General features: G+C 50.9%; 1 protein-coding gene across 1 annotated transcript in view; it reads left to right on the top strand.

The window, feature by feature from the left end:
- The window catches only part of LOC142255116 (ribosomal protein S6 kinase alpha-4-like), a 104,035-nt gene that overhangs the window by 58,186 nt on the left and 31,513 nt on the right, over positions 1 to 14,336 (top strand). Inside the window, exon 16 of the mRNA XM_075326568.1 lies at positions 10,923 to 11,086. Coding sequence (XP_075182683.1) covers positions 10,923 to 11,086 — 164 coding nt within the window. The remainder of the gene's footprint in view (positions 1 to 10,922; positions 11,087 to 14,336) is intronic.

Consider the following 14,336-nt stretch of genomic DNA (forward strand, 5'->3'; position numbering starts at 1 on the left):
TGCAGGGGGTTTGTCACATCGTCCCTCCATACAAGCGGCCGTTAGAACCCTGGGATCTGAACAGGGTGCTGACGGTTCTTCAGAAACCACCATTCGAGCCAATGAGGGATATTTCTCTCTCACGCCTTTCGCAGAAAGTGGTTTTCCTAGTTGCAGTCACTTCACTTAGGAGAGTGTCTGAGCTAGCAGCGCTGTCATGCAAAGCCCCTTTCCTGGTGTTTCACCAGGACAAGGTGGTTCTGCGTCCGGTTCCGGAATTTCTCCCTAAGGTGGTATCCCCCTTTCATCTCAATCAGGATATCTCCTTACCTTCTTTTTGTCCTCATCCAGTTCACCAATGTGAAAAGGATTTGCACTTGTTAGATCTGGTGAGAGCACTCAGACTCTACATTTCTCGTACGGCGCCCCTGCGCCGCTCGGATGCACTCTTTGTCCTTGTCGCTGGCCAGCGTAAAGGGTCACAGGCTTCCAAATCAACCCTGGCTCGGTGGATCAAGGAGCCAATTATCGAAGCTTACCGTTCGGCTGGGCTTCCGGTTCCCTCAGGGCTGAAGGCCCATTCTACCAGAGCCGTGGGCGCGTCCTGGGCTTTGAGGCACCAGGCTACGGCTCAGCAGGTGTGTCAGGCGGCTACCTGGTCGAGCCTGCACACTTTCACGAAGCACTATCAGGTGCATACCTATGCTTCGACAGATGCCAGCCTAGGTAGACGAGTCCTTCAGGCGGCGGTTGCCCACCTGTAGGAAGAGGCCGTTTTACGGCTCTCTTACGAGGTATTATTTTACCCACCCAGGGACTGCTTTTGGACGTCCCAATTGTCTGGGTCTCCCAATAGAGCGACAAAGAAGAAGGGAATTTTGTTTACTTACCGTAAATTCCTTTTCTTCTAGCTCTAATTGGGAGACCCAGCACCCGCCCCTGTTTTTTTGTGTACACATGTTGTTCATGTTGAATGGTTTCAGTTCTCCGATATTCCTTCGGATTGAAGTTACTTTAAACCAGTTTATAATTCTTTTTCCTCCTTCTTGCTTTTGCACCAAAACTGAGGAGCCCGTGGGAGCACGGGGAGTGTATAGGCAGAAGGGGAGGGGCTTAACACTTTTGAGTGTAATACTTTGTGCGGCCTCCGGAGGCATAGCCTATACACCCCAATTGTCTGGGTCTCCCAATTAGAGCTAGAAGAAAAGGAATTTACGGTAAGTAAACAAAATTCCCTTCTTTTTGCTATTTCTTTTACATATCACAATTTTTTACAAATTTTATACAAGCTTCTCCACCTCCCTGTTTTTATCTCTGAGAGAAGGAAAGGAGAGAGCAAAGAGTGTTGTTGATCTATGGCAGAAGCAGCAGGACAGGCAGCTATTTGAAGGAGTTACACAGGGTATACAACATAAAAATGATAATGGCATGTATGTGTTATATTTCATATCTGTATTCTCATTCAGCACAACCACAGTGATCTGCTCTCTCTGAAGGCTTGGATGTTTTCATTCTGCCTTAGGCTAGTTTCACACTTGCGTTGTTTTCCTTCAGTTGCAATCCGCCGTTTTGGAAAACAGCGGAATCCGTTAACGGATTACGCTGCTTCCCATAGACTTGTATGGACGACAGATTGCGAGTGATGGACTTGCGTTGCTTCTGGTGGCCGACGCTGCGTTGCTTCCGCCGAGCAGAAGGAACGCAGCATGTAACGTTTTTTGAGCAGCGCAATCCGTAGGATTTCGCTGCGCATGCTCTCTCTGGCTCCCTGCACACATAACTAGGGTACACATCGGGTTACTAAGCAATGCGCTTTGCCTAGTTGCCCGATATTTACCCTGGCTACGTGTGCAAGGAGCCAGCGCTAAGCGGTGTACGCTGGTAACAAAGGTAAATATCGGGTAACCAAGCAAAGTGCTTTGCTTAGTTACCCGATATTTACCCTGGCTACGTGTGCAGGGAGCCCGACGCTTCCCCTCTCTGCTCCGCCCCCTGCCGCACTCCGCATGTACACACACACAGTCACACTCACCTGTCCCCAGCCATGCAATCCTCGCGGCACTGATGTCCTCAGCGCCATGGTCCCGCTCAGCTCCACCCACCCGGCACTCCACCCCCTGCACACATTCTCGGCAGCCGAACAATCAGCTGATCACCCGGCGACCGGCTGCTGTGAGCGATCAGCTGATCACCCGGCGACTGGCTTCTGTGAGCGATCAGCTGATCTCCCGGCAGCCAGGTGATCAGCTGATCGTTCACAATAGTCTGCCGCCGGTAAAACTGTAAAGAAAAAAAAAAACAGATTCCGTTGTTTTGTATGATCCATTGCATCCGTTGTGCCACTAGATGCAACACATCCGTTGCATCCCTCACACAATGCAATGCAATGGATGCCGTTCAACGCAAGTGTGAAACTAGCCTTATACAATCTTTTCCACATCCCTTTTGCTATCTCTGAGATAAGGAAAGGTGAGAGCAAAGAGTGCTGTTAATCTATGTCAGAAGCAGCAGGACAGCCAGCTATGTGAAAGTGTTAAGGCCCCTTTACACACTGCAACATTGCTAGCGATATCGCTGTAACATCACTGGTTTTATGACGTAATAGTGACCTCTCCAGCGACATTGTAGTGTGTAACACGCATCATCGACCTGGCCCCCGCTGTGAGGTCGCTGATCGCTACAAATCTTTCAGGACCATTTTTTGGTCCTTTGTTTCCCGCTGCGTAGCATGCATCGGTGTGTTTGACACCATTACAACGACATCATTAGCGACTTAGAACCCAGTGTGCTATAGCGTCCCCTGCTGTGTGACACGTGCCCAACGACCAGCGAGGTTGTTCTGCAGGTCCGTATCACTGCTGCGTCGTTGGCCAGATCTGCCTGTTTGACAGCTCACCAGCGACTTTCCAGCGATCCCAGCCAGGTCGGGATCGCTGGTGGGATCGCTAGAAAGTCTCAGTGTGTAAAGGGGCCTTTAGGCTATGTTCGCACTGGAAAATGGAATTTTCTCAAGAAAATTCCGCAGGTATTCAAAGATTACCGCACCCGCTGTAAAAAATCGCGGCAAACCGCACCCGAAAACCACATGCGGTTTGCCGCGGTTTGCTGTGGTTTTACCGCGGAATTGTTCGTGGTATTGCCGCGTGCGGGTTGGTATGTGCTTTATTGCATTCAATGCAATAAAGCACATTGAAAAAAAAAAAAAAGTCATTTCATTCTGAGATAGAGAAATAGACAAAAGAATAGATAGAGGGATAGATAGAGTCCCTGTGAGCACACTCTGCATTTCTCACGGTCGGCAGTGAGTTCACATTACCGGCCGTGGGAAATGCCCTGGAGTTACCTCTGCTGTCTCGCTGCGAAGCTGCATTCAGCGCTGTGTGTCACTCGCTTCTGGATGCAAGCATCGCAGGACGCCGGAGCTGTGGATTACGCCGGAGCTTTGTTTCGAGAGGGGTTAATAAAAGGGTAAACGAGGCTTGTTTGTGTTTTATTTAAAATAAAGGATTTTTCTGTGTGTGTGTTTTTTCACTTTACTTACGGGTTGATCATGTCAGCTGTCACATAGACGCTGCCATGATCAAGCCTGGAGTTAATGGCGATGATCCGCCACCATTAACGCCTTGTATTACCCTGACTGCCACTGCTACACGGCTTCAGGAAGAGCCGGGGACACCCCGGTACTGCCGCATAATGCATGCGACAGACCCGGGGCAGCTGCGGCTGATATTCTCGGCTGCAGGAGGTGGGAGGGAGGCGGGGGACATTAACCCTGTCCCTCTCCCTCCCCGGCCTGAGAATACCGGGCCGCCGCTGTGTGCTTACCTCGGCTGGACGGTAAATATACAGCGGAGCCCACGTGTTTTGTTTTCTATATTTCCGTTTGCTTTCTATGTGTGTTCTATGTGTCTGTGTCTGTGTTCTATGTCTGTGTGTGTGTGTGATCTGTGTGTGTTTACTCTCTGCACGGCTTCCTCTTCCTGTCATAATGACATCATATCCCTGCAAAACCGCAGGCAAGCGATGTACAATACCGCAGGTAAACCGCGACATACCGCAGGGAATAACGCAGGAAAACGCAATGAACCACCCAGAATTTGCTGCCTGCGTTATTCCCTGCGGGATTTCACGATTACATTGGAGTCAATGGAGTGAAATCCCGCAGCGATGTGCGGAAAAGAATTGATATGCAATTGTTTTTGCTGCGGGAATCCCGCAGCAAAACATGCAGCTGTCAAAATCCGCCCAGTGCGCACAGGATTTTTTTTTCCCCATAGGTTTTGCTGGTGATTCACTGCAGAGATGTTATGAACATTTTCTGCAGTGAAACATGCAGAAAATCCGCGGCAAAATCCGGTAAGTGCGCACATAGCCTTACACAGGGTATACAACAACACAATGATAATGGCATGTATGTGTTTTATTTTGATCTATACTCTTATTCAGAAAAGCCGCAGTGATCTGCCTTCTCTGAAGGCTTGGATGTATTTATTCTGCCTTCCCCCACCTCCCTGTTTTTATCTGTGAGAGAAGGAAAGGGGAGAGCAAAGAGTGCTGTTGATTTGTGGCAGAAGCAGCAGAACAGCCACCTATGTGAAGGAGTTACACAGGCTATACAACAGCAAAATTATATTTTATATTGACTGTTTGGAAAGTTGCTTAATTTTGTATTTAGCAAGCAAATTAACAGTGAAAAACATTTCAATTTAAAATTATTCACTGCTTCTAAAGTGATTTTATCAAGTAAGTAATCTCTGTAAAGACCTAAATTGTGAGGATCAAAAACCTTTTCAGTATATTTACTTTGCTAAATTTCTCTTATTCCAGTGACACTAATCAGCTTTCTCCCTTGCACTGTATACAATTTTGTTATCGATAGTGGTAAAGAACCATACGATGGAATAGAATACTTTTTCTCCATCGTTTCATTGGGGGACACAGGACCATGGGTTATGCTGCTGTCACTAGGAGGCTGACACTAAGTAAACAGAAAAAGTTAGCTCCTCCCCAGCAGTATAACCCCTGAGCCAGAGGCGGACTCAATCAGTTTTTTGCTTAGTGTCGTAGGAGGCTGATGTGGGCCGACTGGGCCCTCTTCAGCCACTTGATTTTTTGCGTATATTTTTTCTTTTTTCTCTCGGCGACGCTCGTCGCTCTCATCTGTTGGAATTTTCTTTTTCTGCAGGTATCTTTTCTCTACCTCAGCCCTCGCAGCCCGTGTGGGTACCGCTCCCCTGGGTCGCAGAAGCTTGAGTTCTCGGGCCCTCTCCCCCGTCCAATTCCACGGTACCACTCCCGGGTTGGCACGCTGGGCTAATCCTTCCTGGGCACCTCCTATTCACCCTGCGGTATCACCCCAAAGGGTGCAAGGGCATACAGCAGGGACTGGACCTCACAGCGCGTCTGGATGATGATGGGGCCCGCAGCGCTGCTTCAGGGGGCTCCCTGCCCCCACCGGCGTCCACCATCCCTGCCTGCCTGCCTGCCTGCCTCATCCTTCTGCGGTCCGCAGCCTGCACACTGGCAGAGGCTACGCCGCCGACCAGGTAGGACACCCCCTCCTACCTTCCCCCCAGGCGGTTACAAAATATGGGCCCCGGTCCGGGCCTACTCACCGGGCGCCCCGGCCACGTCCTCTCCCAGCGCTGGAGTCCGCACTGACGGCCGGTGCACGGATGTCGCTGCCGCGCCGCCGCCCCCACAGGTAGAACCGCCGGTTTCTACATAATCCGGCGCTGGCTGCTTCCTTTTAGGCTCCGGCCTGGGCCTAGTCACCGGACGCCCCGGGCCGCATCGGGCGACAGAGCGCACGCACTGCCGCCATCCGGTCTTCGCAGCTGCGCCGCAGCCACCGGACAGCCGGCCGGTACCCTCCATGCTCCGGCAGCCTTCAAAATTTAGGCCCCGGCTTCGGCCTTGTCCCCGGCGTCCTAGGCCCGCCTCCTGCCGCAGCGCGATTGGCCGCCGGCCGCTCAGTCTCCACCCTCCTCCCAGCCCCAGGCATCACAGGAGGGGGCGGTGGAGGTTTTTTTCCCGCTCTCCTCGGCCCCCCCCCCCACTCCCACCCCAGCATTCATTTTAGAAAAAAAAAAAAAAAAAAAAAAAAGAAGAGACTGATTATAGCAGTCTCCCTAGTCTGCGGATTGCTGAGGCTACAGCAACCACTCATAGGGGGGAAAAGTAGCCAACATTAGCCACTGAACGGTAGTGGTTGTTCTGTTCTTTTGTCATGGGCTCAGTTTATTTCAATATGTAAAGGTAGACATATATGTATATTAACTATTACGAGCACAATACAGGTTGAGAATCTAATTAAAAATTATGGGATTGGTTTGATTCAATGGGAATTTTTTTCTGCATTTTTTTCTGCAGCATAATGTCTGAACCTGTCTTTTCTTGCATCATGACTCATTGTGTGAGATCCTACAGGTGCTTCTTTATGATGGTTGTAAATTGCTCTTTTTATTCTTAGTAAGAACATACTTTTTGATATTTGCAAAAAGTACATGGTTGCATTCTAGACTCCCCCTTTTTTCTTTGTGTTCAAGGTTATTGTTTGAGTCTGCAATATAAGTTCTAAATAATGGAAATCTGGAAGTGGTTTTTCTATGTACATATATATATATATATATATATATATATATATATATATATATATATATATATATATATATATATATATATATATAGATTATGTATATTAACTCTTACGAGATCTTATTCGGGTTCTTGATTTGCATAAGAGGTACAGTTGGTTTAGGGCTGTTCTCTCAGTTATGAATTGCCCCGAACGTTGTCACATTAGTACTCCAGCTTCCGCGGGCCCTGGCACTGCACGCACCGGTATCCCGCACCGGCAGGCGGGTTGGCGCTCTCTCTCTCAGACCCCGCATACCCGTGCTGACGTCCCTCGGGTGGGTGCGCATGCGCTGCGCCCCCGGGCTGTCGCTCTGCCGTAACCGTCCGCAAGACTGGCGCCTTCCCCCCGGTGAGTTGGGTCCCGTACTAAGGATCTTTTCCTCTGCCCAAGGCGGACCCGCCAGGTCTCGTCTTCTGCGCTCCCAGGGTTCACCTTACTCCTCAGGTCCAGACTGCCTCTCCTCTAGTAGTCTTTCGACCTTTCGGGGATGGCCCAGGCGTTTCCACCTCTGCTGGACTTCGAGCAGGAGTACCGGGATGTTTGGCGCATGACTAATAGCCGGGTAAGGATGGTGAGTCAAGCCTTAAAGGTACGGACAGTCCTTCTCTACGTGCACGCACCGGGGGAGGTGAGTCCCGTACCAGGGACCTCACCCGCTGCTCGAAGCGTACCCGCCAGGTCTCGCCTTCGGCGCCTCCCCCTGGTTTTTCCTTCATTCCCAGGTCCAAAGCTCCCGCTCGTCCAGAAGCCTTCCGACCTCTCTGGGGATGACCCAGACGTACCACCTCTGCTGGATTCCGGGCAAGCGCCGAGGTTCAGCGCATGACGATTAGCCTGGAAGATACGGTGAGTCAGACCATAAGGCCACGGATAGTTCTCTTCTCCTCTCTGAGCACACAGGTCTCCTTGAAGACTTTTCTAGAGGACCCAGGATGTTTGTCAGTGGACATCCAATAGTTCGCAGAGCTACTGCTCCTTCACAGACATCAGCCAGACTGGACGTTACCAGCGGTAAGTCTTGTTATTCTCTTTATTCATTCTCCAAGGGGCTCCGGAGAGAAGTGGCATGCCCCCCTGCGATCGACTCGCCAGGTTGCCTCTTGGCTGATCATCCCTAAGGTGACGTCTCTCAGGGACCACACGGTCTCCCTACGCAGAGGACTACATTCCATATCTGCCGATCAGAACTGGTTGACATCTTCGGTAAGTCCCTTCTCATCATAGCCCTGGCACTTTCACAGCTTCACGGTCTGAGCCTATAGCAGCAGTGTGACCACACGTCGAGGCCTCTGCCTCAGGAGCGGGATCGCGGAGGCGACATCTAAAGAGTCGCTGACCTTCCTTCCGCCTTTAGGTGAACGTACCTTCGGACATAGGTTAGTCCAGTGGATCCCCTAGACTACGTGAGGGAAGTGTACATCTCTCCATAGGCTACGTGAGGGAAGGGCACATCTCTTCCCAGCATCGGCCCAGACGCTCAGGATCGTCGCCTTCACCGCTCGGCTCCTGTCCGTTCGAGCCGCAACCGTCAGGGCGCCTCTATTTCTCATCGTCATTTCTCGCTTCTAGGGCAGCTGTTCCACCGGTTGGAGTCCTTTCAGATCTCGGCCCGGTAGATCATCCCCTTAGGCATGTTTTTCGAGTCCGCCATAGGGAAGTTACTCTTCACGCTGGAGTAGTTTTTCCTTCCCCGCACCAAGTTAGGTTCGATAAGTTACTCCGCAGCGGCTGGGGGAGGTGATAGCGGTGGTACACTTACCGGTGTTCATCCTTGCCCTTCCAGAGGTCCCCACTGAAGAACGGAGATAAGTAACCTCCGTCTGCCCCGGGGGATCCGCCTTTCCCTTCCTAGTGGACCAGCTTTCGTGTCCGGTCCCTGGGAAGATCCCCTCTCCGTCTCCTCTGGCGAGTAGCATCAGCCATTACCAGTCTCCTATGCTAGGGTGGGCTTGTCCACTTTCCACAGCACGATCCCTAGGAACACCCCCTATGTGTGGTCTCCCCTTCAGCATTCCAGGATTTCAGATCCATCCGGTTAGACTGGTTACGTTTTCTTCACTGGGGCGAGGTTGTTCCGGTCAGGTCCCAGTCGGACCATGCCACAGCGGTGGCGTGCATCATCCACCAGGGAGACGCAGGAAGTGTCGTGAATAAGGAAGAGGTCAAGAAGATCCTGCTCTGGGCCGGATCTCGCGCTCTCTAATCTCAGCAGTCCACTTCCCTACCGTGGACGTTTGGACGGCCGTTCTTTTCTCAGCAGGAGGGGCCTCGCCTAGGCAGAATGGCTCCTCAACCGGGTAGTCTCCAGCCAGATCTACGACGAAGGAAGACCTCCAGTAGTGGTCCTATTTGCCCCCCGATCCAGCTTCTAGTCAACGGCGCAACTAGGGTGCCCCCCTTTTCTGCGCTAGGTGACGACGCCCTCGCCCGGCTGTGAGGCCGGTTCATTTTTTTTTCATTTTCTTGGGCATCTGCCTACGGCTTCCCATGATCTCGAGCTTCTCAAGAGGGACCGAGGCAGAGGGTGGCTATGGTGGGGCCCAGGCGAGCATAGTTCACAGAAGTCACTCAATCCACTCGCAGAGGCCCTGTGGCGCTTTCCAGACCGTCCAGTTCTTCCGTGTCGAGCCCGCTCTGACACCAGGACTTAGAAGCCCTAAGTTTCCCGACCTTAAGAGCGGATCCCGGGTTCTTGCTCGCACAGGCCGGTTGGCAAGAAGGATGCAGACAATGTTGGAGACCGGGGAGCTGGTTCCCTCGAAAATGTATTACCACACGTGTGGCATTCATCCGGGGGGTAAAAGAGCACATCTTCTTTCCTCTCTCTTTCTCGCTCCTTTCCTGCACTACTGCCATGCTGACAGTCAGATCTGGATGCGGCTTTCTAGCGCGTCCCTCTAGGGGCCTGGTGTCGACGCGGTCATTTCAGTTCAGAGGCTTATCACTTATCGTCCCACGACCAAGGTGTTTCACGCAGAGAAGCGTCCATCTGGCTCAGCGGCATCGCCGTCCACTAGTGACGTGGGACCTTAATATAGCGATGGGTTCACCTCACGGCTCTCGGTTTGAGTTTTTCCGAGGGCTTCTTACTCCCACATGTTTGGATAGGTGGGCTCCTCGTGACCGTCTCCTTGTCTCAAGGGGCATCAGGGCGGACATCTCTCTCTTGTTGCCTTTGTTCCCCCCCTGTTTTTCCAGGTCCTCCAGTAGGGCAAGGGGGGTGCTCCGGCCACTACCCTCCCTTCGGTCCAAGGCAGCCCGCCTTCCTTCCAGATAAGGTGTTTGGGGTTTCGAGTTCGGTTCTAGTACCTTCTCTCAGCCTGAAAAGAGCCTAGTCCGGACCGCACTTTTCGGTATACTCCGACAGTCAGTTCATCTTTCAGGACAGTTCCTCCTTTCATCCGGTCCCAGGAGGCGCATGCTGGCGCCCAGGGCTAAGATTTCCATAGAGATCCTTCCGTCATAGGTGAAGCCTATCGCATGGAAAACGGACCTCCGCCGTTTTTTTCTACCGTCCAAGGAGAGTTTCTTGGATGATTGGACTACAGACGTTGACGGACCGAGGTCTGCCGGGCCCCCTACTGGTCTAGTAGGCAGACCTTTCCTAGTTCCTATCAGGTCACACCCAAGCTTTGGCAGTGGCCAGTCTTGCCGTTATCTTTGCGGGCGGCAGTAGCACACCTGTATCAAGGTAGGTAATTGTAGGTCTGGGTCAAGCCCGACTGGAGGTAGCGGTTTCCTACCGATCTCCGGTGATGGTTCTCTTCCCACCCAGGGACTGCTTTTGGACATCCCATGGTCCTGTGTCCCCCAATGAAACGATGGAGAAAGATAGATTTTTGTGTACTCACCGTAAAATCTCTTTCTCTGAGTCTTCATTGGGGGACACAGCACCCACCCTGCTTGTGTTTTGTTTGAGTTACATTTTACCGGTCTGTTGCCTCAGTGGCCTTATTCCCAGGCCATTGGTCGCACGTCTATTTGGTTAAGGTTTTTTCCTTGTCTTATTCCGGATTGTTTGGTTCTCCTCCTACTGCTTGTGCACTAAACTGATTGAGTCCGCCTCTGGCTCAGGGGTTATACTGCTGGGGAGGAGCTAACTTTTTCTGTTTACTTAGTGTCAGCCTCCTAGTGACAGCAGCATAACCCATGGTCCTGTGTCCCCCAATGAAGACTCAGAGAAAGAGATTTTACGGTGAGTACACAAAAATCTATCTATTGTGTGTCCTGCCCAGAAAAACGCTCTGATTATTAATTATGGTAGTTTGCACCATTTACACAGCCTCTTCCTACTATTTTTAAGGATTGCTGACTGTAGATCCATCTTGTCGACTCAGCCTTAGTGAACTGCAAGAAAGCGATTGGCTGCGTGGCGGAAGACCTCTGTCATCGACTCCGCTCATGACACCAGATGTTCTGGAATCTAGTGGGATGGCCACCAAAACCTGTGTGCACGCCACGTTCATGGTAAGGACATTAATCAAGTCCTAAGTCTCAGTGACTTGAGCTCAAAAGATTTTCACTGTGTTAAAGGTGTTCTACCCCTTTAGTCTCTTCCACCCACATGGCTCAAGGTGAAACACTTTAACCAAGGGTGTATGATCATATGTTAAAAAAGATGTGCACCCACTCCAGCATAGTGTAATTTAACAGTATAAAAGGAATTTTATTACCGAGATATAGGGGATATAATTTTGAAGGTCACAGCGTTTGGCTGTGCAAACTGCTCCCTGACCTTCCATTATTCCTACTTAGTGTATTTGGTATCCTAGGTATCTCCTCTGCTTGGTTTTCATCCCTTTCCTTTTAGGACCGTGCGGAGTCCCTCAGTCTTTTATCTGTTTTTAATCAGCACTTGCCTTGGTGGCTTTATATACCCTCATTTCCCCTTAGGCTGGGTTCACACATAGCGACAGCGATAACGGCGTCGCTGTTACGTCACCATTTTCTGTGACGTAACAGCGACCTTGTAAGTCGCTGTTATGATCGCTGCATAGCTGTCAAACACAGCGACGCAGCAGCGATCATCACGTCGCTACATGTGCAGAGAGCAGGGAGCCGCGCTCACTGCTTAGCGCTGGCTCCCTGCTCTCCTAGCTACAGTACACATCGGGTTAATTACACGATGTGTACTGCAGCTACATGTGCAGAGAGCAGGGAGCCGGCACTGGCAGCGTGAGAGCATCAGAGGCTGGTAACGAAGGTAAATATCGGGTAACCACCTTGGTTACCCGATGTTTACCCTGGTTACAGCTTACCGCAGCTGCCAGATGCCGGCTCCTGCTCCCTGCTTGCTTCATTTCGTCGCTCTCGCTATCACACACAGCGATGTGTGCGTCACAGCGGGAGAGCGACAATAAAAAAACGAACCAGGGCTGTGTGTAACGAGCAACGATCTCACAGCAGGGGTCAGATCGCTGCTCAGTGTCACACACAGCGAGATCGCTAATGAGGTCACTTTTGCGTCACCAAAACCATGCTGTAGCAGCGATTTTGGTAGCGATCTCGCTATGTGTGAAGCACCCTGTGCTGGTGATAGGTCTAATACCCTTAACAAGTCTTCAGTGCAAGCAGTCGGCTTGTATACATCTGGAGGAACCTTGTGGTTGTTGCAGTTCCTCTCCCTGAGTCATCTGGAGAACTTGTAGAGCTGTAGGGGGAAAACGCGCAATAGGGTCTTACCCGGTATGAGGGTAGAGAGACAGAAAGAGGTACACTCACCTGGTAGGGTTGTGCAAGTCACAACTCCTTATGATCGCATGTGAGTGCCGTGAGATATAGGCTCTGTTGCCCTTTTTTTTTGTAATATGATTTCTTTTCCTGAGGAAGGAGACGGAGATGTCTCTGAAACGCGTAGAATTATGAAATAAAGGAAATCTTTTTCATCTACAGCATCAGTGGTTTTTAGTGCGGCACTTAAACCGGTTTTCTCTTTACCTGACCTATATATGAGTCATCTGGAGAGAAGTTATATGTTTTCTTTCCCCCATTTGTTATCCCTGTCTTCTTTTAGAGCTTAGTGGGGTTGACTAAGCACTCATCTGATCCACTCCCTACCTAGGGCCTACTTCAGGGTCAGCCAGGGTCAGGTATCCGACTCGGCACATAAGTGCGGAACCTATCTAGGGTGGTGAGGGAAGTCAGGGCCCAGCGATAGGCTTGGTCAACGGTCACCATCTCCCACTTCCCTAGACACACGGTTTCCCTTCCCTTTCGCCATTCGCTTGGTACTTCCTCTTATTTAGCGTGACACACATAAGGAGAGACCTGTCAGTCCAGGAGAGTGGGGCGGGGGGGATTTTGATGGGGGACCTACCAAGGACTAGTCATCAGAGATGCATCTGTGTCAAACATACACTGCTACAATAATGGAGTCGATGTCTGATTTCTGTAGATCTATTGGCTAGCAAGTACCTGCTGTCAGGATCCGTATAAGCTACAGTTCTGTAATGATTATTTCCCCTTCAATTTTTCCAGCTCACCGTACTCTATTCAGACAAACTACAGGGTGGGCCATAAGTATGGATACACCCTGATAAAATGGAAGTGGTTGCTGATATCTCCTTACCGTTTGTGGCATATTAGTATATGGGAGGGGCAAAACATTTGAGGCCGGGTGACGCCATGGGTTTATCAGGGTGTATCCATGCTTATGGCGCACCCAGGGTGTATCTATACTTATGGCCCACCCAGGGTGTATCTATACTTATGGCCCACCTATTGTGTATCTATACTTATGGCCCACCCTGTATATATGGCAATCACCCACAGAACACCTTAAGGTACCGTCACACTAAGCAGCATCGCTAGCAACATCGCTGCTGAGGCACAACTTGCTAGCGATGTTGCTGTGTGTGACATCCAGCAACAACCTGGCCCCTGCTGTGAGGTCGTTGGTTGTTGCTGAATGTCCTGGACCATTTTTTAGTTGTTGCTCTCCCGCTGTGAAGCACAGATCGCTGTGTGTGACAGCGAGACAGCAACAACTAAATGTGCAGGCAGCAGAGAGCCGGCTTCTGCGGACGCTGGTAACCAATGTAAATATCGGGTAACCAAGAAGCCCTTCCCTTGGTTACCCGATATTTATCTTCATTACCAGCGTCCTCCGCTCTCAGCTGTCAGTGCCGGCTCCCTGCACACGTAGCTGGAGTACACACCCGATGTGTACTGTGGCTAGGAGTGCAGGGAACAGGGAGCCGGCACTGGCAGTGTGAGAGCAGCGTACGCTGGTAACGAAGGTAAATATCGGGTAACCAAGGGAAGGGCTTCTTGGTTACCCGATGTTTACCGTGGTTACCAGCGTCTGCAGAGGCTGGCTCCCTGCTGCCTGCACACGTAGCAGAGTACACATCGGGTAATTAACCCGATGTGTACTGTGGCTAGGTGTGCAGGGAGCCAGCGCTAAGCGGTGTGCACTGGTAACCAAGGTAAATATCGGGTTGGATACCCGATATTTACCTTAGTTACCAAGCGCAGCATGCCTCCACATGTAGCGACGCTCCAGCGATCCCTGCCATGTCAGGTTGCTGGTGGGATCGCTGGAGCGTCGCTTAGTGTGACATCTCACCAGCGACCTCCTAGCAACTTACCAGCGATCCCTATCAGGTTGTATCGTTGTTGGGATCGCTGGTAAGTTGTTTAGTGTGACTGGGCCTTAAGGGATCAATATAGTTTAGCTAATCAACTTTTAGTCATTACCTTATAGGACTTTGACCTT

This window comes from Anomaloglossus baeobatrachus, chromosome 10 (genome assembly GCF_048569485.1).
Source record: "Anomaloglossus baeobatrachus isolate aAnoBae1 chromosome 10, aAnoBae1.hap1, whole genome shotgun sequence".
Taxonomy (NCBI): Eukaryota; Metazoa; Chordata; class Amphibia; order Anura; family Aromobatidae; genus Anomaloglossus; species Anomaloglossus baeobatrachus.